We start from the raw sequence: 24,394 nt of genomic DNA, 5'->3' as shown, positions 1-24,394 counted from the left end.
AAAGACAATTGATAGATCGAAAATTACATAGTTATTAGTTTTTATTTGTCTATGTATTCAAACTATCGCTAATATTTTAATGTCTTTCATTACAGTTCTTACTAAAATTTCTTCATAGCAGATAGCGATGTTTTCCTTTTTCTTCTTTAGACAATAGCGACGTTTTCCTTATTAAAATATAGTCATTGTCAATTGCATTTGTTAACGCAAAGCAATGCTTTCAATGATATTTAATATGGACTCGTCAAAATAGAAATATATTATGCCGCTCTCTTCTATTTCTTATCTATCTATGCAACTTTAGTGAATATTACCATTGTTCGATCAATCCCAGGAAGCTACATTGGAAGAAGCAGTGCCCTCTCCTTCTTATACCCTAATTCCCATCTATATCCCTACTGCTCCTATTGAAGTTTGCTTCACAAATCACAATATTGCAGCGGCATGCGCATCATACGGTACCTCTTTATCCATTAGCTTCAATTCCAACATCCCCTTGTGAAGTATCGTTTGTATCATATGTTAATTAGGTTATGTATCATGAACATCGCATTCATCTTTAATTTTTATCTTCGAAAGTAAAAGAAATCATAAATGGTAAAATAGTAAGTATATATACTACTCAACCATGCTAAATGTCAAAAGATATGAAAGTGTAGTGTAAATTATGTTATATCATTCTTACCAATATTGAACTTTGTGTGCTTGATGAAGATTAATTGTACTATTATATCAACATGTTGTCACTAATGTTTTTCATGTGCCGGCCGTCATATATATATATATATATATATATATATATATATATATATATATATATATATATATATATATATATATAAACCATGACATTATATGATATGACAAGGGTGTTTTAAATATAGGAAAACATCCCTAGATCATCAACAAAATTGAGGACTCCAGCAGTATATATAATCAACATCTTGTTATATCATATATGAGATGGCATCATCATCATCCTCAAGTAATCTTGAAGAAAGGCACGAGGTGTTCCTTAGTTTCAGAGGTGAGGACACAAGAAAGACTTTCACGAGCCATCTACATGCTGCTTTCAAAAGGATGGAAATTAATACCTACATAGACTACAACCTTGAGCGAGGGGATGAAATATCAGGGACTCTTCTTAGGGCCATCGAAGATGCAAAGCTCTCTGTGATTGTCTTCTCCAAAAACTTTGGAACATCCAAGTGGTGTTTGGATGAGGTCAAGAAAATAATGGAATGTAAGAAAACAAGGAGACAAATGGTAGTGCCTGTGTTTTATGACATTGAGCCTACCCATGTACGAAATCAAACGGGAAGCTTTGCAAGTGCATTTGCTAGACATGAGGAGCGATTTATGGATAGGCCAAACAAGGTGCAAAAATGGAAGGATGCTCTCCGAGAAGCAACCAATCTCTCTGGGTGGGATTGCTCCGTTGATAGGTAACTTTATTCTATGGCACGGATTTTTTTCAGTCCAGTCTTCTCTATCAATTGAGGTTTAACTAGCTAAATAACCGTATGGGTCTCTATTTGTACAAGCTAAAATTGGTTCTTTGTAGAAATTCTCTTGTATAATTTCTAAAAAAAAAATAAGATGAGATCTATAAATTTATTAATAATTAGTTAATTGAGAGCTAGTTATTTTAACTTATGAAAAAACTTATTTTATTTTATTTTTTCTTAGTTTTTTCTCCTAAAAGTATTTATAGAGAAATTTATCAAAATAGGCCAAAAAAAAAAGGCTCAAATTCAATTTCTAATTCTCTAGTCTAAAATGATTTGGCAATGATTTGATGTTGGAAAGTATTTTTAATCTAGATTTTTGAATATTGGGAATGGATAATATGCAATCACAAATAAGTTTTGTATAATAGAGAGGCCAAATAACCTATTTGGTTTTTTTTTATCTTTTTTTATTCAATTTTATCACTTATCATTTAGAAATTTCATTTAGTACTTTATGTTTTTAAACTTGTTTAAAATGATCATTCTGTGTTCATCTAATGTGAACGTCATTAATGGAATAAAGTATTGGCAGTTAAAAACTACCAAATAATATAAGTTTTTTTTCCCTTCATATTCGTCATTCTTTTCTTTTCCCATCTCCTTTCTCCTCTCTTTCTCTTCAATCCTCCCTCCGCTCCCTCTTTCTTCCGTTGTGCATCCGTCAAGATCATTCCCCTGTAGCATCCAAGAAGTTCACCATGGTAGTGGTGGCTTCAAGAGATGGTGGCGCATTAGATCTGGGCGGTGATGGTATTTTGGGAGGTGTTTGGGTCACAGTTGGTGGTGTTGGGTTTTGTGAAGGTGGCATTGTGGCTTGGAGGTTGTGGATATATGGGCGACTAAGGTTGGTGGTGGTGATGTATGCAGTGTGGTTTGGATGATGCCTGGGGTCGTCAACGTTTGAGTGGCTATGGTGGTAGTTGGGTGTGCATCGGTGTTTTGGGGAAGGGGAGATGGTGGTGGTGTCTGGCTTGGTTGCATGGGTTAGAAGGCTATGATGATTGGGTGCAAAGTGGTTGATGGTGGTGATGGTGATAATGATACGGGGAAGACTAGGGGAGAAGAGGAGAAGGAAGAAGAAGCTTGCATTTTGTGACCATTTATAGTTATTAATATTTGTATTTCAATGCAACATTATCGATAGAAAGACCATTTTGATATAATTTAAAAAGATAAAGAATCAAAATATAAATTTTTTAAAAGATAACGCATCAATATAGAAAAAAAAAACAAGATAAATCACCCAATAAATCATTTGGTTAATATAGAATATAGTGTATACATTTACAATGTAATATATTTTATATTATCAATTAATTATAAATTATTATAAGTGTGATAATTTTTATAAAAATTATACTAAAAGTTATACTAACGATAATTTTTTATTTAGTGATGATATAAAAATTCTTGACTGTTCATATGGTCTTAAAACTTTATCATGTACCTATTTATATGTTGATGTTCATTATGCATAGATTGGAATCTGAAATTGTCGAGGAAATTGCTAAGGATGTGCTGCAAAAATTAAACCGTGTATATGTTGGAGATTTAGATCAAGAAATTGCAAAGTATAAGCAACTTGCAACACATCAATGGAGATATTTTCTAAGGGCACCTCATGCAGCTGGTCTATTCCAAAATTATCAAGCAACTCTGAAACACATCGACAAACTCGAAATGGAGAGACATCATCGTTTGCTTCGCACACCTCCCAACATGTACACAGATGCTGATGGTTCAAATGCAAACAATGATTTTTACAATATGTGGTCTAATATATTTAGATTTTAATAATTTAGACATACTATATTGTATTTATACTGTTTGAACAATGCATGTACATTGTACTCCATGTATGAATGTGATATGTGAAGTTACGGATATGTTTCTTTATCAAATTAATGTCAATGGCTCGCATATTTCATGAAACTTCAGGACTACTATATGATTATCATACACCCATAAATCATACACTTGGTATCTATCTAATACACATGATTAATTACATATGTAAAATTTAATTTGTTTCACGAGTGATTAATATTATTATTAGGTATTTTATAATAACTTTGTGACATTAATCGCTTACAAGATAAAATCATCTAATGTTAGGCATTTAAATAACCTTGTGACTCCGTTAATCACATATTGGTAATGATACGACTAGTTATATGTTCATTTATTTTAATCACTAATCATATTTATATATGTAGATAATCACAAGTTAATAACAAAATTTGTGCAAACTCTCCCACATCTTTACCTTTTTACTTCAATTCAATTTTTTTTAATTATACAATTGATCTCTGAATTATATTTTAAAATTTAATTTGATCCTTTAATTATTAAAAAGTTTAATTTAATCTCTCAATTATTTAAAATGAAACTATTATACACTTTACATCAAATCTATTAATTATTTGATGAAAATTAATATTTTTTTGCATCGATTGTTAATAATATAAGATTTTGTATTTTTTAATTGATTGTTTCACAATTCATTAAAAAGACTGGGTTTGGATCAAGTTAACCGAGATCTAAGACATCATTTTTTACATGAGTCGTCAAATAATTAATTTAAAAAATATAATATTTTAAAAAATATTAATTTTCATCAAATAATTAATGAATTTGAAGAAAAAAATATAATTATTTCATTTTAAACAATAAACTGAAAAGATCAAATTAAATAACCAATTATATAATTAAGCCAACACTTTTTCTACTTTTGATTCATTTTTCTTCTCTTTTACTCAATCAAATCATCCTTGGAGTAAGATATTTTAACGAAGAGGTGACATGGTAACAAGTGATCATTCACTTGCAATGATAAGAGTAAGGTGATTCATATTGTTAATATCTTTTCTCTTTCCTTATCCGCTTCATCTAGGACACCCCGAACCAGTTGCAGACAGTACCTGTGCTCACTCCATTGAGAAGAACGTGAAGAACATTGTGAGTCTCTCTACAACAATTATCCTAAGGAAATTCCTCAAGGTGCCCCCTTGACCATGGCCACAAGCCCACCTTCTCTGCTTTTATCCACAACCACCAGCACCAACAACCAAAGCCAACACCTTATCCACTTGCTGAACGAACCCACCACTATCACTATGCCTCAGCTCAAGCAAATTCACGCTCAAACGCTTCGCACAGTTAACAGCAACCACCCAAATGCTATCTTTCTCTACACCAATATTCTTCAACACTACTCCTCTCTGACTCAGCCCAATCTCACCTACGCCACTCGCGTGTTTCACCACTTTCCCAACCCAAATTCCTTCATGTGGAACACTCTCATAAGAGTCTACGCAAGAAGCACCAACACCAACCACAAACACAAGGCCATGGAGCTCTACAAAACAATGATGACAATGGAAGAAAAAACCGCAGTTCCCGATAACCACACGTTCCCTATTGTTCTAAAGGCTTGTGCTTACACTTTTTCTCTCTGTGAAGGAAAACAGGTGCATGCCCACGTTTTGAAACATGGGTTTGAGTCGGATACATACATCTGTAACAGTTTGGTTCATTTTTATGCGACGTGTGGGTGCCTAGACTTGGCAGAGAAAATGTTTTATAAGATGAGTGAGAGAAATGAGGTTTCGTGGAATATCATGATTGATTCTTATGCTAAAGGTGGAATCTTTGACACTGCCTTGAGAATGTTTGGTGAGATGCAGAGGGTGCATGACCCTGATGGGTATACAATGCAGAGTGTTATTAGTGCTTGTGCTGGTTTGGGTGCTTTGTCTTTGGGTTTGTGGGTTCATGCTTATATTTTGAAAAAGTGTGACAAGAATATGGTTGATGATGTTTTGGTCAATACTTGTTTGGTGGATATGTATTGCAAAAGTGGGGAGTTGGAAATTGCAAAGCAAGTCTTCGAAAGCATGGCTTTTAGAGATCTGAATGCATGGAATTCAATGATATTGGGTTTAGCAATGCATGGTGAGGCTAAAGCTGCATTGAACTATTATGTCAGAATGGTGAAGGTAGAAAAAATTGTGCCTAATTCAATCACTTTTGTTGGTGTCTTGAGTGCATGTAACCATAGGGGAATGGTTGATGAGGGGATTGTGCATTTTGACATGATGACTAAGGAGTACAATGTGGAACCAAGATTGGAGCATTATGGTTGTCTTGTTGATCTTTTCGCTCGAGCCGGACGCATCAATGAGGCTCTAAACTTGGTCTCAGAAATGTCAATCAAACCAGATGCTGTAATCTGGAGGAGTCTTTTGGATGCATGTTGCAAGCAATATGCAAGTGTTGAGCTAAGTGAAGAAATGGCAAAGCAAGTCTTTGAGTCAGAGGGGAGTGTGTGTAGCAGTGGAGTTTATGTGCTTTTGTCAAAAGTGTATGCTTCTGCTTGTAGGTGGAATGATGTAGGATTGCTTAGAAAACTAATGAGTGAAAAGGGTGTGACTAAAGAGCCTGGCTGCAGTATAATAGAGATAGATGGAGTGGTTCATGAATTTTTTGCTGGTGACACCACTCATCCAAAGAGTGAAAATATATATAAGGTTGTGAATGAAATTGAGGAGAAGCTAGAATCAATAGGGTATTTACCTGACTATTCAGGGGCACCTATGGTTGATGAGGTTAATGATGGAAAACTGAATACTCTGAGGTTGCATAGTGAGAGACTGGCTATAGCTTTTGGGATCTTAAACTCAAAACCTGACGTGCCAATTAGAGTGTTTAAGAACCTTAGGGTGTGTAATGATTGCCACAGGGTAACTAAATTGATCTCCAGGATTTACAATGTGGAGATAATTGTAAGAGATCGTGCTCGATTCCATCATTTTAAAGATGGAACATGTTCTTGTATGGATTATTGGTGATAGATGCTTGTGTCGAAGGTAATGATGCATGTATAGTTGAAAGATCTGAGGTGAACTGTAACGACTTCTTAGGACTAGGAAGATACAATTCATTAAAGAAAGAAAGTTAATTGCTCATGCTCATGCCTTAGTTGGATACTGTGTTCAATACCAGGACATTCCCATGTCTAAAAGGGTAAAGTATAACAAGTTAAATTCAAAACGTTCAGGATAACTTATATCTCTACCTCTCACCTACTTTTTTATGGCAACACCTATTCTAAAAATATACTCCAAAATCAAAAGGTTGTTCATTAACTTATAGTATGGGAAAAGGAGAGAACATAACATGGAAACTAATGGTATAAGGAAAATGTTTTGTGAACAAATGAAAAGTAACAGACAGAAATAATTATACACAGTATCTGTAATATGTCAATTTTTCTATCTTGCATGTTGATCCACTTTCATGCACTTACAAAATGCAAATCATCACTTCGTGCAATGTGCATGAATCATTTCATAATAATTTAGGCCAATAGCTTGATACTAGTGAAACATGATCCTCCCCTCCCAACAACCACATGAACCTCAAGACAAATTCAATGGATGAACAGAACTTTATATTGATTTTTAACAGAATATTGCATTTTAATACCTTATGTCAACCAAACAGATCATCATGGCTTGTAATTCTCGTGTCCCTTTTGCATCCTCTTCATTTATACTATGAATTCATTGAATTGTGTCAGCTTTCCAACTCAGCCAACGATGTTCACGGAGATAATTGGTCTTGCCGATCTACCCTTTCATGATTATAAAATTGAATCGTTCTGTACGAACGAATTTTAAAAAAAAAATCTTATAGAGTTGTTATTTGCTGCGATCAGGTTAGGTGCAGTACACCAATAAATTATTGACACATATTAATCCTCCTGCCAATTACGAATTAAATTTTTTTTATAAGCCTAGAGCCAATTACGAATTAAATAACTTAAATATATCAAGCGTTTATGAATCTAGCACTTAGATACACATCTTGTTTGTTTCAAGATTTTTATTTTTCGCCGGGAACTGATAACATCTACATGAAATGATTGAAACCATCAGCCACGCGAATCTAAATGCTCTGGAGTCAATTGGAAATAGCAGGATAACATGTGTTCGGATCAAAAAATTATATTTTGGTTATATTTTAAAGTGGTTCACCACTTTCCATTTCCAAAACTACCATATGATTTCAATGTAATTTAGAAGTTTTAATGAATAAGAAATTACTACAAAGTTGTTTCATAAAAAAGAAATGACTACATATCTTTCATATGTAAAAAATAATTACAAAAAAAAAATCATTCGATGTGATCACTTGATTAGATACAAACAAATGAGGCAAAAAATTATCTGATTAAAAAATGCTTCTAATACCTTAAATTTATATATGAATAAAAAATATACCTCTAGTTTTCTGATAAAAGTTGTCTATACAAATGATACACCTTAAAAAAACATGAAAAACAGAAAATTACCAACAGAGAAAGAAACAACAAATATCTGAATCCACAAGAATAGGCTAAAGATTAAAGCTATAGCACTAATAAATAGGAAGCCTAACAAAGACTTTCATCTCCATCAGAATCATCTACAACCCTTCCACACCACTTAATAGAGGATATTGCTGATATGAACCTTGCCATGGAAACTTTAAGTTACCTCCATTGGACCTTGGTGAACTCTGCCTTATAAATGCAATGGACTCACTTGAAATAGGTGGAGTTTTGCAACATATTGTTAAATGCTATCACATAAAATTTGAAACACGCTTGGATCACAACGTACATAGGCCTTGCATTTCAGTAGATTCAAGACTCCAACAATAATGTAGCTTGTCATAGTATACCTTGCTCCTCAAATTCTCTTGCCACTGAAACACCAGAACAAAAGGCAAATGTTAGATCAACAGGATAACCTATTCAGACAAATCTAACATAAAGAGGTGAGGATGAAGAAACTGAAGGGAACAGAAGTGATTAAAGTCTTATGTGCAATTTAAATAACATGATTGTGACGATTTCTTCTAAGAGCTTGCTTAAACAAGCTGCATAAATGCTAGAGATGCAACTTCCTTACTTCTCAGCAACGACAAGATCATCCAAAATGAGAAATTGTTTATATTTGTTGCATACTTTTATGACATTTGAGGAACCATAGCTGAATTTGTCAAACCATAACATTAAATATTCCTTCAAATTACTTCTTTTGTGAAAGTTATACCATTTCAGATTTCACCACCAAAATTCATTGCAACAATAACAAAGTCCTTCAGACGTAGTTTAATTTTCTATGAAGTAGAGCAATACATGTAAAGCAGAATAACAGCTAGAATACTTGATCTGACAACATGAAATTTTCCATCTCATGAGAGAGTTATTATGAATGAAATCATCAACACAATCCCCAATTCTTCAACTCAATACTTCGATTTCACTAAATATCCATTAATCAATCCAGTTAGATTACGGACTCAAAATGGTGGAGCTTTTGGTACCTTCTCATTTTAGGATTCAATATATCCTATAGTTTATATAGCACACAAAAATTTAGTTCAAAAAAAAAAAAACGGAGAGGAAGAATAGATTAGCTAAAAATCTAGTTTAAACAAATTTCAATACCAAATATTTTTTTCTGAATTTCATACACTTGATATGTACTTTAGACAAAAAAGCTGTCAAATATACAGATTTCAAACGATAACAAATTTAGAAAATTGCCACAGTCAAAGACAAAAATCTAGGAATACCAACTTGCTATTTTGATATCCTAAATTTTAGCACAAACGGTTATATGAATTCCCCATACAAATTCAATCTTTAACCTCAGCGAACAGTTAAATTTATCAAATTATGTAACATAACAAGTACTAAGATACGTGTAAAACAGAAGAAGATTAAGCATTGACGAGAAAAAACATTTGACAAGGGGGAGACTAACCTTTAGATGAGGGAAGAACCAAAACAACCTGCATGGTGACATTGTTTGGAGGAAGCTGCAAGCGAAGAGGGTAGAGTTTTCCATTCAAAGGACTTCGAGTGCACACAATAACTCCCTCAAGCCCAGTCTCTTCCTCAAACTTTCGAGCTAACTGCTCAACCCCATTCCCTTTGAAATTCAAAGAATAACCCTGCACATTCTCATCATCCACATCCCCATTATCTTCTGCAACGTGGTAGTATATAGTCCTCCCCTCCATCTTCTTTGGCGGCGAACCCACATTCGAATCCGTCGACTACAAACCCAACCAAACGAATAACAATTTAATTGTAATGCATTATCACACTAATTATTTTTTTGTCTGTAGGAATTAAACATGATACCAAAGGTTTACAACACTCACTTATTCAACCAATTGAACTAGACCTCCTTAGTATTATCATACTAATTTAGATTGTCAACCACTTTCAAGCCACTTTATAAATGACTAATTATTACTGAAGTCAATAATTTGTAACTATAATCAATCCATAATTCAATAATATTTTAAAAACGAAAACTCTTTCTAACACATTCAAAAGAGAATATGTAAGTGCATTATAAAGTGTGTTCCTAGCATTTTCTCATGTTCAATTATACAACAATCCATCCTTAAAAGAGTGCATGTTTAAATTACATGTTGAATTATCCAAAATCACATTGAAAAACCAATGTAACCTTAGGTAAATGTTCGCATCTTTAATTCTATGAAGAATCAATTCTAGGATCAAAATAGATTTTGACTTAAAGCAATTTTAGCAACTTACGTGTTGGATAAAAAAAAATTTACCAAATTTTACCATTAACTTATTTTTAAAATAAAAAACATTCAAATATAAATTACATAGCTTCAAAATGAATGTTAACTAAAATCAATTTTACTATTGATCACCCAAATACAACTTTAAACTTAAATGAACAATTTTCAATTCATAATATTCAATTCTCATTTAATATATATAAGAAGTGAGAATAAAGTTAGCATTTCTCATGTGTAAATCCATGATTAAAGGAAAGTGTATTCCACTAGTTCCATTTTCTACCACTCAACTCAAATTGATTACTCTCAAACCCACAAAATAATCAAATTAAAACGATCAATTAGAAGCATCTATAGAAAGAAAAAAAAAAAAAAAGTAATGCATACCTCTTGTCTGGAGAAGGTAGTAGATTTGATGTTAACAGCAGAAGGAGTATTCGATTCGAAATCAAGCGAATCGGAGTGCGGAATCGGAGGCGGAGCAGGGGACACCACATGAATCTCGAGAACATCCACATCCCACAGGATCCAATCCTGTGTGGCGGTCCTATGCGGGATATCGTGCGTCACGGAGTTCCTCCAAGGTGGGACCCCACCGTTCGCTCTCAGAAAGTTCCCGTAACGGGTCTTGAGCTTGACCTGCGCGCCGTCGCGCACGGGCTCCCACTCCACGGAGGAGTCGAGCCGCCGCGGCAAGCTCTGCACCACCTTGCGCCCCGTCACGCCGAGCAGTAACGGCTGGTTGGACGCCGTCAAGTATTTTCCGTAACAGCTCTTGAGTCTGATGATGTTGTCGAACTCCGGGATGAGCTCCACCGTCCACTTGGCGTTGCGGGAGGATCCGTTGCGGTCTTGCGTGACGGACTCCTCGTCCTCGTCGGCCAGGAGGTACTTGTCGTGGTGGCTGCGGAGGCGCACCGCCTTCGCGCGGTGGAAGAGCTCCATGCCGGAACGGATCGAGGTGGCGCCGGAGGTGTTGGAACTTGTTGTCTGCATAATAACAACAACGTTGGAGGAGTTAGTTGATTGATTTTGTTCGATTTGGGACTATGTTTTTGGGTCAGAAAGACAGGGTGATTGGTTGGTTCGTTACTTCGTTTGGATCAGAGATGAATGAAGAGTGACTTGGGTTTTGGGTATTGGTATAGTGGTATATTAATGTAATGTAAGAAAATAAAGTTGAAAAAAAATTACTCTATTACTGTATTTAAATTAAATTCTATAATATCAAGAAATAATAATAGTATTAATATTAAAAAAGTATAATCCTATAATAGTACTATTTTTTAATATATAAATTATTATAAATTTTTATATCATCATTTATTTATTTCTATTGATAAAAAAAAACATATTTAATTAATAATGTGGCCATGGGGTAACAATGAGGAACAAATAGTGGGTGGCAAGTGTGTAGGTAGACAGAGCAGAGGCAGCAAAATTAATATCACGCGGTTCGTGTATTGTTGAAGCTCCGCGTGAGCGGCGATTTGCGGGACCCAGTTGGTAAAAATTCAGAGTTGTCGGAGCACATGATATATAGTATTTTTTTATTCTAAATTTCTGTTATGAAAAAAAAATTAAACATAATTTTGATCTAAGCTAATTTAGTGTTTTTTTTTGTTTTTTTCCTTATAAAAAATTATTTTAATTTTTACAAAATATGTTTGTTTTATTTTTCATCCAGGTATTTTAAATATTTTAGATAATGTATTTTTTAATGTTAAAATAAAAGTGTCATATAACGTATTTTAAACATCAAAAATAAAATAAACACATTTTATATTATAAGAAATAAAAAAAATTATAAAAATAAAAAAATATTCAATTCATACACCAAAAATATATCTAATCCTAAACAAAATAAAAAGTGTCTTGCATGTGTTAACTATATAAGGCGGAAGAATCCCAAGAATAACAAAACTCACTCATGGAGGTGAAGGGGCAGACTTTAGGAAGAGCTGTTCCGACTCGATTTCATTTGATTTTTCATTAAAAATAAAAAAATCATTTAAATCAAACTTAAAAGATATATGTAAGTTGATTCAGTTTTCATTTAAAATAAAATATGGATCAAATCAAATTAATATTTTGTAATTTGGTTTGATTAGATTTTTATTAAAATATAGTATATTTTCTTTTCATCTTTTAAATTAAATTACATTGAAAATATTGTTAATAGCAATCTATAAAACTTGTTAATATGTTAAATCTTTTATAATAAAAAATTGTCAAAATTTATTTATCTTAAACTAATCATATCTTAAAAATATTGTTTGAAAAAAAAATATATATTATATAAATTTGGTAGACAAAATATAGTGAAATTCAAGTGATACAAACATAAATCATAAATAAGTATTAGGTTTGATTCAATTTCACAAATTCAAACTACAAATCTAATCAAACCGATTGATTTGAGAAGAAAAAAATGGTTAAATTAGTATTTTATTCTCTAATTTAATTTTTAGATTCAATTTGATTATTTAATTTTTTAAATTAGTTCAATTTGATCCTTAAATTTAAATGATAAGAAATCACATTTTATAACAATTCAAAATCGTCACTAAGTAATTTTAATTTGTCACAAAATACACATTTTCCGAAGCAAAAAAAAATTAGTTTTCAAAATTAGAGAACCAAATTGAATAAAAAAAATTAAAAGATCAAACTAAATCAATTTTAAAAATTAAAGAATCAAATTGAACCTATAAAAAATTAAACGACTAAATTAAACCTACATAATAAATTAAAAAAATATTTAACCAAAAAAAATTATCCACACAAATCTAAAAAAAAATGTGATTCATTTTTTAGATTTTTTTCACTATTTTTTATTTTTATTTTTATTTTAGATTAATTTGAATTTAAATCACCCCTAACTCTAGAATAGCAAAGCAAGAAAGAAGGTCAAAATATTATACTCCCTTCATTTCTAATTATAATATTTTTTAAAAAAAATGATTTATCCCTTTTTATAAAAGTCTAATTTTTAGATGTATTAATTATTTTTTACATATATTTACTTAATTATTTTTTTAACAATAATAAGAAACAAGTAAGTGAATAAAAAAAATAATTTTAAAATCATAATATAATTAATTGATAAAATTAATTGATAAAATTAATATGATAATTATTTTAAAAAATAATTAATTAAAAATATCTTATAATTAAAGACAGGAAAAATAATTAATATTAGTTAATATCACGGATCAGGATGGCACCTCAATCCGGAAAAGGAAATAACAGCATAATAATGATGAGCGTCACTTAATTCGCATCAGAATAAATTATCGATCAGCATTTATAAGCCTATGAACGTATGGAATTATCATAAGAAATGTCCATGCTATAATTTAACATAAAAATTTAAAGGTCAAGATTTATGCAGTTGAAAGTATAACTGCAGAGGATCTCGTGAACGTATTTATAATATTCTGTGTAGAAATCTCAAAATTAAATAGTGATGACGAATTGTTAGTATTTTACATACAAAATTGCTATGAGCTATAAATTTTCTACTTATAGTTATGACTATTTTTTGCATATACTACTCTAATAGTTCAATCTTTTTTTCTTACTGCAATAGTTTAATCTAATTATATGTAAATAAATATAATTGCACTCTCCTAATCTATTTTCTTACGAAAAACACAAACGCGCATTACGTTCTATGTGTATTCATCATTAGATTGAATTTCATGTATATAATTACTGCAATAGTTCAATCTAATTATATGTGTGTGTATATATATATATATATACTTGGATGGAATAATCTTAAACAAATGGAAATTAAAGCATATAACAAAAATGAAATATTTATTTATTTGTTTTGTTATGAAGTAGAATGAAAGTTTGGATTTACTTGTTCAAAATAGGGTATTTTAATTCAAAAATTATTCAAATATATAGCCATTTTCATTTTCATTTACGGCAACACGCGTCTGTTTTATTTTTCTTTTTTGGTCAACAACACCCATCCGAGTTCAATCCAAACACGTTGCCACCAAACACAATTATTAATTCGATCACTTGTCCTAAATTAAAGGTTCAACCTATAATACATAATACAGGTCAACAGAATCAACGTAAACTAAATCAGTTAAACCACAATCTAATTTCAACCAATTAAGGCTGTGCTTGAATATTCGGTCAGAATTAGATTTCAAAATTATAGTAAAGTCAATTTAAAATCATATATTAGTAGCTCTCAAAAGTATGTTTGAGAGTAACAATTTGTTTAAAAATTCACTTTGAAAGAAATAAGACTTAGGATTTATTTCAGTATAAGTTTCTCTAAAAATATTTATAAGATAAAAAATAAAATAAAAAAACAAAACAATTTTTTTACAAGTTAAATAAGTTATTTATTACTTAATAATTAGTTAGTTTGTAGATGTTTTTTTTTCATTTTTAAGAAAAAAACCTATAAATTAGTTAATCATTATTTAATAAAGATCGAGCATATTTTAATTTATATAAAAATATTTTATTTTTTTCTTCTTTAAAGTATTTATTAAAAAAAAAACTTACTCAATCATGTCCTATAATATTTTTTCAAACTTAATTTGTAAACTTTAGTTTAATCCAAACTTATATGTAAACTTTAATCTAAAGATGTAAAAATTTAAGAACATGCAATAATAGTAAAATCAAGAAAGTAGAATGGAACGTAGGCACACACCTTGAGCATGGACTTGTGACTTCTCGAAGACTCTTCCTCCGAGGCCAGAAGCTCATCCTCCGAATCCAACGACGAAAAGTCGCTCTCGGCGAAAGAAACCATTTTCTCAGGAAACTCTTGCACGGGTTCCGAAGCCCACAAGATCCAAGTGTGAGTAACGGAGCTAGCAGGGTCATCGTGCGTAACGGAGTTTCTCCATGGCACCGTGCCGCCGTTACCTCTGAGGTACTTCCCGCACCAGCTTCTCAGCTTCACGTGGAACCCCTCCGTTATGGGTTCCCACTCGAACTTCCAATCCGTGCCCTTGTCGAAATTCGCTAGCACCACCTTGTTCCCCGTCATGCCTAAGAGAAACGGCGCGTCCGTCGCCGTTAGGTAACGGCCGTTGGAGCTTTTCAGCCGCACGTGGTGGTTCTTTCCGTTTATTAGTTCAATTTCCCATATTGCCTTTTTTGTTGAGCCTCGTTTGCTTTGACGGAGTTTGTCCTCGTCGGCGATGAGGTACTTGCCGAGGTGGCTGCGGAGCTTCACGGCTTTGGCTTTGTTGAAATGCTCCATTGTGACTTGGAGTGCGCCAAGAAACAAAGAATGGTTGCTATATTATGATATGGGTCTATTGTATATATATATATATATATATATAAGGAGAAGGATATCAAAGTGTTTGATGGATTTTATTTACAGTTTATTGGTAATTTTATAGAAGGTAAAATGTCACTTGGAGTTATGTATTAATTTTATCTTGATAGCAAATTTTGGGTTAATTTCATCTCTCTAAAAATTAAAAATATTTTTGTTGGTTGTCATACTCGCTAATAATTTCATATTAATTTCGTTGTGATAACAAATTTTATATTAATTTCATTCTTATAAAATTAAAATTTATTTATGGTGACTTAATTATTTTATCTCTCTCTCTGCATTTCCAAAGCACATTCAAAATATATAAGAATTTATTATTGTTATTTTATCTTTCTTCTAATCTCATCAGAAAAAATAAGAAAATTACAGCAACAAAAAATTGTAATTTTTTAGGATTTTTAATTGCCAAAAAATTACATGTTTAACTCTATTAATAATGTGTAAGTCTTTTTTTTTTACACAATGGTAAAAGTTTGTTAGCCATCTAAAAAATTGTTTAATTTATTTGTAATAAAATTAGATGTATAACTGTATAAGTTTCTTAGCCACACCCGATTATCCCAAACATAAAGAATAGATTAATATACAAAAATTTATAAGGATAAAATTAATTTTTTAAATTTTATGATAACATCAAGGCATGGCAATGGGGCGGGACGGGTACGGGTATTGTCTCCCCAATTCCTTACCCCAACTCCCCAATATATCTCCATACCAGTACCCGATACCCGACGAGTTCAAGTTTATTGTCTCATCCCCATACGTCGGGTATCCTTTGTATATCGGGTATCCCCGACTCCGTCTCATACATCATTCAAATTAGAAAAATATTTTTTTAAAAAAAATATTAAAAATTTGATTTTAGAAAAAATAAATTAATTGTTAAACATTTATTTTTAACTACTTATATATTAATAAATTTATTATAGCGCGTGTGTCTACAAAAATAGTTAAGAAAATAATATTAAATTATGTCAAAATTTTAAAATAAAATTAACTAGTAATAAAAATTTCATGCCTTTTGATTAAATTATGCAAAAATTCTAAAGATTTTAAGTGGGGGAGCAGGTTTGGGTTCGGGGTCGGGACGAGTCTAGTATTCCCATACCCCTACCTGACTTTTGGTTATCGGAGAAAACCCGAACCCAAATCCATACCTGATCAACTCGGATATTACCCATCAAAGTCGAGACGGATTTGAACGGATACGTACAGGTACTGGTTTTCTTGTCATGTCTAATAACATCAAATATATTTTACCCTTTTATAAAAAAAATGGTGGGCTTCGTAATTTTATATTGATTGAGTTTAATGCGGGAGACACAGAGAGTATTTTATATTGTTTTGATAATAATGATATAGATTTTGTGTAAAATGTTGGGGAGTAATAAATTGGCCTGATGGAGGGTCTTGATTTTCCGCTTAGCGAATATATCATGTGTTAATCAAAGGAAATAACGTTGAAATTGAAAAGGTTATAATTATAACCGTGTTTTTGTGCGTAAAGTTGTCTTGGTTATGTCTAGATGGTTCTATTGCTTAGTGGGTCAATCAATATGTACCACGTCAAAGGACTTATACAAAGAATCTCACGGTTGAGGGAGCAATTTTGTCTTGTATTATTTATGGGTTGAAAAATAGGAGTTTGAAAAAGAAAAAGGAAATGAAATGGAAATTGAATGAAAGAAAATTGAAAATGGGAGTTTGAAATGAATTTTGCTTGTGAAGGTGACGTACGGCGGAATGGGGAATGGAGTACAGTAATGTGTTTGATACGTGCAAAGTTAGGAAGCCGAAGTTACCGAAATATCTCCAAAATCAAACCCCTTTAAATGAAAAAAAAAAAAATAACTCTAATATTAAAATATCATTTATATTTAAAAAATTAATTACAAAAAGTTAGGGGGACAAAGTTTCCCTATACAATAACATGTATCCATCCCTAGTTACGGTGCCAAATGATTTTGATAAGTGAAAATAATATGAATTACAAGTAATAGATTATTATCGTTCAATATTTATTTAGTTAATAAATCTAACCATCGTTATATATTTATACTCATAAATAGGAGTGGAAATGAACCGAGCAGCTTGTCGAGCGTTTTTGGCTCAGCCTATGTAAGGCTCGGCTTGTTTACTATAAAGTCCAAACTCAAGCTTTTTAAAAAGTCTTTTTAGATAAAAAGGTCAAGCTCAAACTATAAAAAAAAGTTTATTAAGCTTGACAAGTTGGCTTGTTTAACTAATAATAATAATAATAATAATAATAATAATAATAATAACTTTATTTTATCAAATCTTATCTTATCCAGATTTTATTCTATCTAGATTTTATTTTATTCAGATTTTATTCCATCTAGATTTTATTTCGTCCAGATTTAATTTCATTCAATCTTATCTTATCTTATACAGATTTTATTTTATTTCGTTTATGGGCTTGCACTTAAAATAGATTTGTGAGTTTTGGGGCTGAGAACCTATATAACAGCACCAAAGTTTTAGTTTAGGAAGTTTTTTGTCGGAGAGAAGAATAATTCTAGGATTTTAGAATTCCAATTTTTATTATTGTCCATGCACGTAGAATAAAATTCATTTTCTACAATTTCGTTTCGGCTTCAATTTACAGTTTCGTTTATACTGATTAATGTTGTATTTGTTGCTATTAATTCATGCATGCTTAGTGCTTGATTAATTGTCTCTGCGCTTAATTTACGTTCATGCTTAATGATTAGTTTCATTCATGATTAATTGGTGTATGTGTTGTTTAATCACATAATGACGACCTTATATTAATTTTCACTTAGTCATTTAATTTAGGGTTGGATTAAGTGGTTGAACTGATTAAAGAAAAATTCTCGTAATCTAGGATAAGAGACTTGCTTGTGAATCAAGGGGAAGCATGTTTTAATTCTGTTATTTTCTAATTCGAATTTGTTTGCTGCTTAATTTACAAAAACAAACAACCCCCCAATTCGTTACTGTTTTATTACTATCGGTTATGAACGTCTGGTTGATTATTGCTCGTTGGGAGACGACCTAAGATCACTTCCAAGATATTGCATTTTTTTAATGTTTATTTAATTCGGGTACGGTCTTGATCAATAGTATATAAGATATGACTTGAGTAGACTAAGATGAAATTATTATAGATATATTTTTTAAAAAAATATTTAATATAATTATATATTCAAAAAATTGGATTAAAAATTATTAATTTAACTAATAATAATTTTTGTTTGGCTATATTAGTGTAAATCATCTCTAATCCATACATTTTTTAATATTATGCTCTTTTTATTTTCTTTTGATATACTTTGTGCTTTAATGACTTGAATTCAATATGATTTTGTTTATCAATTATTTTTGGATTTGTACATTACTTATACGAAATTTTATAAGTTTCTTTTTTTAATTAGTATTTCACTAGGGTTTAAAATAATTAATTAATCAAAGACGTCTTTAAGCAAGCTTTTGAATATGCTCGTGAGTCAAGCCGGGCTTTTATGTAAGTCAAGTCTAGCCTTAAAAAAGTCTAAGTCTATGACAAGTAATGAGTCAAGCTCAAATTTTACGTATTCAACTCAAGTCGAGTTCAAGTCTAGTAAAGCTTGCTTTTCTTGACTTGACTCATTTCCACCCCTACTCATAAATCACATGAGAGACACTTTTTTTCAATTTTCACCTTAACCATCAACTATTTTTAGGAAAGATTTGTGTTTTTTCAACTTTCCCAAGATCCGGAATGATTCTATTATCAACACCAATATTATAATCATGTACTGTACGGCAAGCAAAACATTTGAAGCTAGGAAATTCCATTGTACATAAGGGCATTTCTTTTTTTCTTTTTTTTTTTCCTCCGACGTTTTTCGTAGATAATTCAAAAGGTGGTTCATGTAATTGTCAGAGGGAACCTTTTTTTTGTTCAGCGTCAGAGGGAACCTATTGACAAAATATGTTCCAGAAACAGAAAAACCGTATCCTATATTCAAACACAACATAAAACTGGAATATAGGGAAAGAGGTGCTGGAAAAGACAACTTAAGAAAACACATCAATTTAGTCTCAAAATTACATTATGCGACTAATTTTTCATTATTTGTGATTATTTTTTATTTTATTATTAATAGTATTTGTAATAATAACTCAATTTTAAACTGTTACTATATTCTCATTAAATAGTAATAAAAATGTGTCAGAAATAATTTATTATTAATAAAAATATTTATGATAAATTTTATTTTATTTTTCTTATAAATAGTCAATAATGTAAAATTAATTTTAATAAAATTTGACTTTTACATAGTTTGCATGAAATTCAAACTTATAGGAGGTTTCTTATTAGAAAACTCGCGTTAATTAAGACTTTTGTATGGCAAAAAAAATGCTTACGTTTATAGGTGTTTGTGAATATATTACGCGAGACGATTTAAAATATTAAACTACATAACTTGATTTTAATTAAAATTAATGTTAAATTAGGCAAGACATTTGATTTATTTTAGTTTCTTATTATATTAAAAAAATCACTCTTCAAATTATGTATTCTAATTTATAATATAAGAATAGGTTAATTTAAAATTTTAATACAATTTAATTAAATTAGAATAACCTTACTTTTATATTATTTAGTGGAGAAAAAAAACAGACAATCTTCACTGAAAAGTTTCTGCACCATTTGTTTTAAAGCTCACAAGGGCATAAGACCAAGCTATGAAGCATCTACTGCAGATTATTTGGCAGTGGAGCTAGTAATGTCAGAACAGTCTCAACTCTCAACTCAACATAGTTAAAGGCAGCTCTGAAATCGAACCTTACACAAAAAATCATAATCAGATTCATCTCCCCACAACTGCTAGCTAATATACAGTAGTAGCATTCTACAAAACAAGAGATAGCAACATGCATGATCTACAATCAAAAACTAATTTATGGAATTGCACCCAAAAAAATGATTAAGGGAAGAGTGGAAATTACAACTGTAGATGAAAGCCATATTATTCCCTACCCATTCATCAAAGAACAAATACATAGAAAGAAGGGGCTATGCTACAGATTACATAAGTAATCATAATATAGGCTTAAGAATAAATGGATGAGTTACAAGAAAATAGTGTAGTTCCATCTTACTTTGGGGGAATTGAAAGATTGTTCTCAAGCATAAAGGAGAGATCATGCATCTGTGACAGCAGCATCTCTACGCCATCTTTTGACCCACCTGCACTGGAAACATCTCCAGAGTTTCCTCTAGTGATATCCACTTCATCCACCCTGAACATGCAACAGATGGCATAAATTTCTATTTTGAAAATACAAAATGCCAATCAAGTTTCATCTACATGTTAGAGTGAAGAAAGTCAAATATCCACATCTATTAACCAGAGCATCAAAATTGTAAAATGCAAAGCCTATGCAGTGGTTTAAAGGATGAAGAACTTCCGAGTCTCCAGTGCTTTCAAGGTAGAAGTATCAATGGTAGTTACCTAGGGAGGAGAAAGATGTTTGGACATTGTAGTTCTAATAAAAGATTAATATAAGAGAACAACCCACTAGTTTGTTCCTTCTCCCATTCACTTGAAAGAGGCATATCCTTTTCAAGTCATAACATGCAAAGCTAAGAATCATGCCATCAATCATTTCCCCGTTCAACATGTCCATCCAACAGATGCATCAGTTTCCTTAAAGTATTTCAACTGTATAGACATCACTTTAGTTGAATTATACAATTAGCACTAAATGTAAACTGAAAGGTGGAACTCAAATTCCTAAAGGTGTTGGAAATACACTCAAGTTCACCTGGTACTTTGAAAGTGATCAAATTGAACTATGCATACTTATATTAAAAAAATGCAACCAACATAATATCAAGTCACCTGTTGGAAGAAGTAACTGGAAGTGAACTACCAAACTGTCCTGAAAATAGATCATGCTGTGAAAATCCACTAAAATCTTTATCATGTGAGCTGTTTGACGAACTGAGTAAATTCGTTTCAGAGGTCATTTCTGCTGAAGTCAGGTTTACTGTTTGTTTCCAAACATTGCTGGAATGATCTTGTGTACTGGCCAAGCTAGTAAAGTCATTCCAAACATCAAATGAATCAATATCATTAGTAGTCCTGGTAACAGTTGTTTTATTATTGCTAACTTGCCATAGGTCATCTTGCATCCGATCAAAACTTCTGCAAGAAGAAGCATTGGTACCCTCTTCTGTTTTCATGTCATCAAGATCAGCAGTAACTTCAGACTTCCGAGTCTGGGCAGTAATCGCAGAGTCAGAAACACCACTGGAAGGATTTTGTGAAATAGCTGAGCCAGTAAAATCATTCCATGTATCAAATACATCAGATGCTTCATTAGTAGTCACAATACCAGTTGCCTTGTCATCGCTCCCCTGCCATTGGTTATCTTGCATCCAGTCAAAATTACTTGAAGAACCGGTAGCACTTTCAGCTGTTTTTGTATCATTATGATCCTGGGAAAGTTCGAATTTACCAGCCTGGCCAGTTATCTCTGAGTTGGATAAACCAAAGGACGAATGTTGTGTATTGGCTGAGCCAGTGAAATTATTCCATGCATCAAATGCGTCAGCAGCTTCGTTACCACTGATGGCATTTGTTGTCTTGTTATTGTTATCTTGCCACTGATCTTGCATCCAGTCAAAATCCTTGTTAGAAGAGCTATTAGCATCCTGTGATGTTTTTGTATCATTAAAATCAACAGAATATCCAACATTTCCAGTCTGGGCAGTTGTCTTTGAGTTGGAAATAGTACTAGAAGGATCTTGTGTGCTACCTGAGCCAGTAAAATCATTCCATTCATCAAATGAATCTTTATCTTCCGCAGTAGGCACAGTATCAGTTGTCTTGTTATCACTCCCTTGCCATAGATCATCTTGCATCCAATCAAGATTTCTACTAGAACCATTAGCATTTTCTGCTGTTTTTATACCACTAGGATCCATGGTTGATTCTGATTTCCCAGTCTGGTCATGTACCTCTGAGTTGAAAGTTCTCCATCCACCCTGAAAATAATCGTCTTCCGTGGATGCTGAAGGATTGAAATCGTCATTCTTCTTTACACCAACAGAATCTTTCAAGAATCCAGATGTCATATCCAATTCAACTTTAGAATGATAAACTGATTTGGGCATTTCATGAACAGGACCAGAACTAGCAGACATAAAGCTGGTCTCCCAACTGGAAAATGAATCACCACTCTGATTTTCTGCAGACCCTGCAGCCGCTTCCAAAGCTTGGACATTCTGAAACAAACTAAGATTTTCATTAGCCTGGAAACTCTTATCTGAAGCACCACCAACTTGTTTTCCAGAAGCCAAGTTCTGTTCATACACTTCAGAATCAGACTCCCTCCGGTCGAAAAAACTATCAAGATCAACTCCAGCCAAATTCAATGAGCTCTTCCCCTGAGCGGCCAGATCCGAAGTACTTGTCTGAGCTCTCTCGGCCTCAGAAGGCCATCTAATTTCCAGATCTAGCAGTTCAGATAAGGGAATCTCATCTTTCAATTCACTCCTCCCCCTCTTCCATTCATTTTCATCCACTACTGGTGCCACCATGTCCTAAAAAACAATGTGCACAGAGTTAACACAACAATACATCAAACCTCATTTTTTTCCGTTAAAAAAATAAAAGACATTACTTGGACATAGTTTCTTAAGTGCTTTTGGTGCTGTTCTCGGATCGAAGTTGGAGTTTTGCATTGGTAACCTTTGCTCACCTTTAATACAAACCTCTATGATGCAGGTTCCCGCTGGAAAACTCCAATTTTGATTGGAGAACAATACCAAAAGCACCTAAGGAAGTTCATCTAAGACTTTTCCTAAAAATAGGGACAAAACTTAGATCCAGTTCCGTAGTTGCTTTTGATACTGTTCTCCAGTCAAAATTGGAGTTTCACCTTTAAAACCTATGCTAACATTCAATGTAACCACTTATTAGTAAATTATCAAGGTAAAGTTCCAATTTTAATTGGAAAACAGCACCTAAAGAACTCCATCTAAGATTTATCTAAAAAATAATCATTAGCCAAACAAAACAAACTATCAATTTATCTACTTTTCTTTCCTATTTGCATTATAAAAAAGGAAAAATGCATAACATTTATATCAAAATAACACCTACAGTTTCCAATTTCCAGCATTAAGACTGAATCAGCAAAAGAAAAAAGGAAAAAACATTTTTTTTTCAGTAGAGAAAGCGACGAGATTGATATGATATTACCGATCCATCGAGTTGAAGCGACTCGAGTAGCCACCGATATCCAATGGTGCTCTTGAATTTGATGGGTTCGGGAGGGAGTTCGTTCTGGGAATTCGTGCCGCAAAAAACGCATATTGAAGATTGCAAGTCGCGGATGAGTTTTCCGTTGCAATTCTTGCAGCGAAGGTAATTCGGCGAGGGATCGAGCTTCGCTATGGTTTCGGCCACCGAAGGGAGCTTTGGGAGCGCGAGATTTTCCTCCTTCTCGGGGTCGTACCACGAGAGATTGGCCTCTCTGCGGAGAAGTATTCGTAGGTGCTTTATCAGATCCAATGGCATCTCGCACGCCATTTTTGTTAGGGTTTTGAATCGCAGTGTCTCTCTCGCTTCTTCTTCGAGATTCAGTGGTTAAGCGAGTGAAGGGAGGAAGAGAATGTTGTTCGATTCGGTTTGGCCGTTTCCCAAGTGGAGTGAATCATAAATTCATAAAGAAATGGATTTTTTTTTTTTTTTTTACCAAGTTAGTGAAATAAATGATTATTTCTTTGAAATGAATTTAACTAAAATGTACATGATTGATGGAAGCTGTTAGAAAGTGCATACATTATATGGATTATGTTTAAGATAAAAAAAGAATATTACAGAGAAAAAATATTTATGATTATTGGGTTAACAGCTAATTTTATCATGTGAGGATACCATCGGTGTGGGTTTAA

The 24,394-nt window shown here is 32.4% G+C and overlaps 4 protein-coding genes across 6 annotated transcripts; 2 read left to right on the top strand and 2 right to left on the bottom strand.

The window, feature by feature from the left end:
* Nucleotides 1-281: 281 nt before the first annotated feature.
* LOC100791719 (TMV resistance protein N) lies at nt 282-3,443 on the top strand. Its single transcript, XM_014778513.3, has 3 exons — nt 282-458; nt 885-1,445; nt 2,990-3,443. Exons 2-3 carry the CDS (start codon nt 964-966, stop codon nt 3,303-3,305), a joined length of 798 nt encoding a protein of 265 aa, XP_014633999.1. The 5' UTR covers nt 282-458; nt 885-963; the 3' UTR covers nt 3,306-3,443.
* Nucleotides 3,444-4,399: 956 nt separating this feature from the next.
* On the top strand, nt 4,400-6,572 carry LOC100791183 (pentatricopeptide repeat-containing protein At1g59720, chloroplastic/mitochondrial). The gene has a single exon (XM_003530627.4). The coding sequence runs from the start codon at nt 4,526-4,528 to the stop codon at nt 6,359-6,361; it is 1,836 nt and encodes a 611-aa protein (XP_003530675.2). The 5' UTR covers nt 4,400-4,525; the 3' UTR covers nt 6,362-6,572.
* A 1,205-nt stretch (nt 6,573-7,777) lies between these two features.
* Nucleotides 7,778-15,421, bottom strand: LOC100785006 (uncharacterized). The gene is made up of 4 exons (XM_003531997.5): nt 14,818-15,421; nt 10,515-11,117; nt 9,329-9,623; nt 7,778-8,261 (listed from the first exon to the last, which is right to left on the bottom strand). The coding sequence occupies exons 1-4, from the start codon at nt 15,373-15,375 to the stop codon at nt 8,227-8,229; spliced, it is 1,491 nt and encodes a 496-aa protein (XP_003532045.1). The 5' UTR covers nt 15,376-15,421; the 3' UTR covers nt 7,778-8,226.
* Nucleotides 15,422-20,160: 4,739 nt separating this feature from the next.
* Nucleotides 20,161-24,171, bottom strand: LOC100790656 (mucin-21). 3 transcript variants are annotated; one of them, XM_003530626.5, is made up of 3 exons: nt 23,700-24,171; nt 21,333-23,038; nt 20,161-20,730 (listed from the first exon to the last, which is right to left on the bottom strand). In XM_003530626.5, the coding sequence occupies exons 1-3, from the start codon at nt 24,027-24,029 to the stop codon at nt 20,586-20,588; spliced, it is 2,181 nt and encodes a 726-aa protein (XP_003530674.1). In that variant the 5' UTR covers nt 24,030-24,171; the 3' UTR covers nt 20,161-20,585. The 3 variants fall into 3 exon arrangements, with proteins under 3 accessions (XP_003530674.1, XP_006585997.1, XP_006585998.1); XM_006585934.4 differs by lacking the exon at nt 23,700-24,171 and adding an exon at nt 23,119-23,655; XM_006585935.4 differs by lacking the exon at nt 23,700-24,171 and adding an exon at nt 23,197-23,655.
* Between the last annotated feature and the right edge of the window lie 223 nt (nt 24,172-24,394).

The sequence above is a fragment of the Glycine max genome, chromosome 8, assembly GCF_000004515.6.
Source record: "Glycine max cultivar Williams 82 chromosome 8, Glycine_max_v4.0, whole genome shotgun sequence".
NCBI classification, from domain to species: domain Eukaryota; kingdom Viridiplantae; phylum Streptophyta; class Magnoliopsida; order Fabales; family Fabaceae; genus Glycine; species Glycine max.
This window is presented reverse-complemented; position numbering and strand designations above follow the sequence as displayed.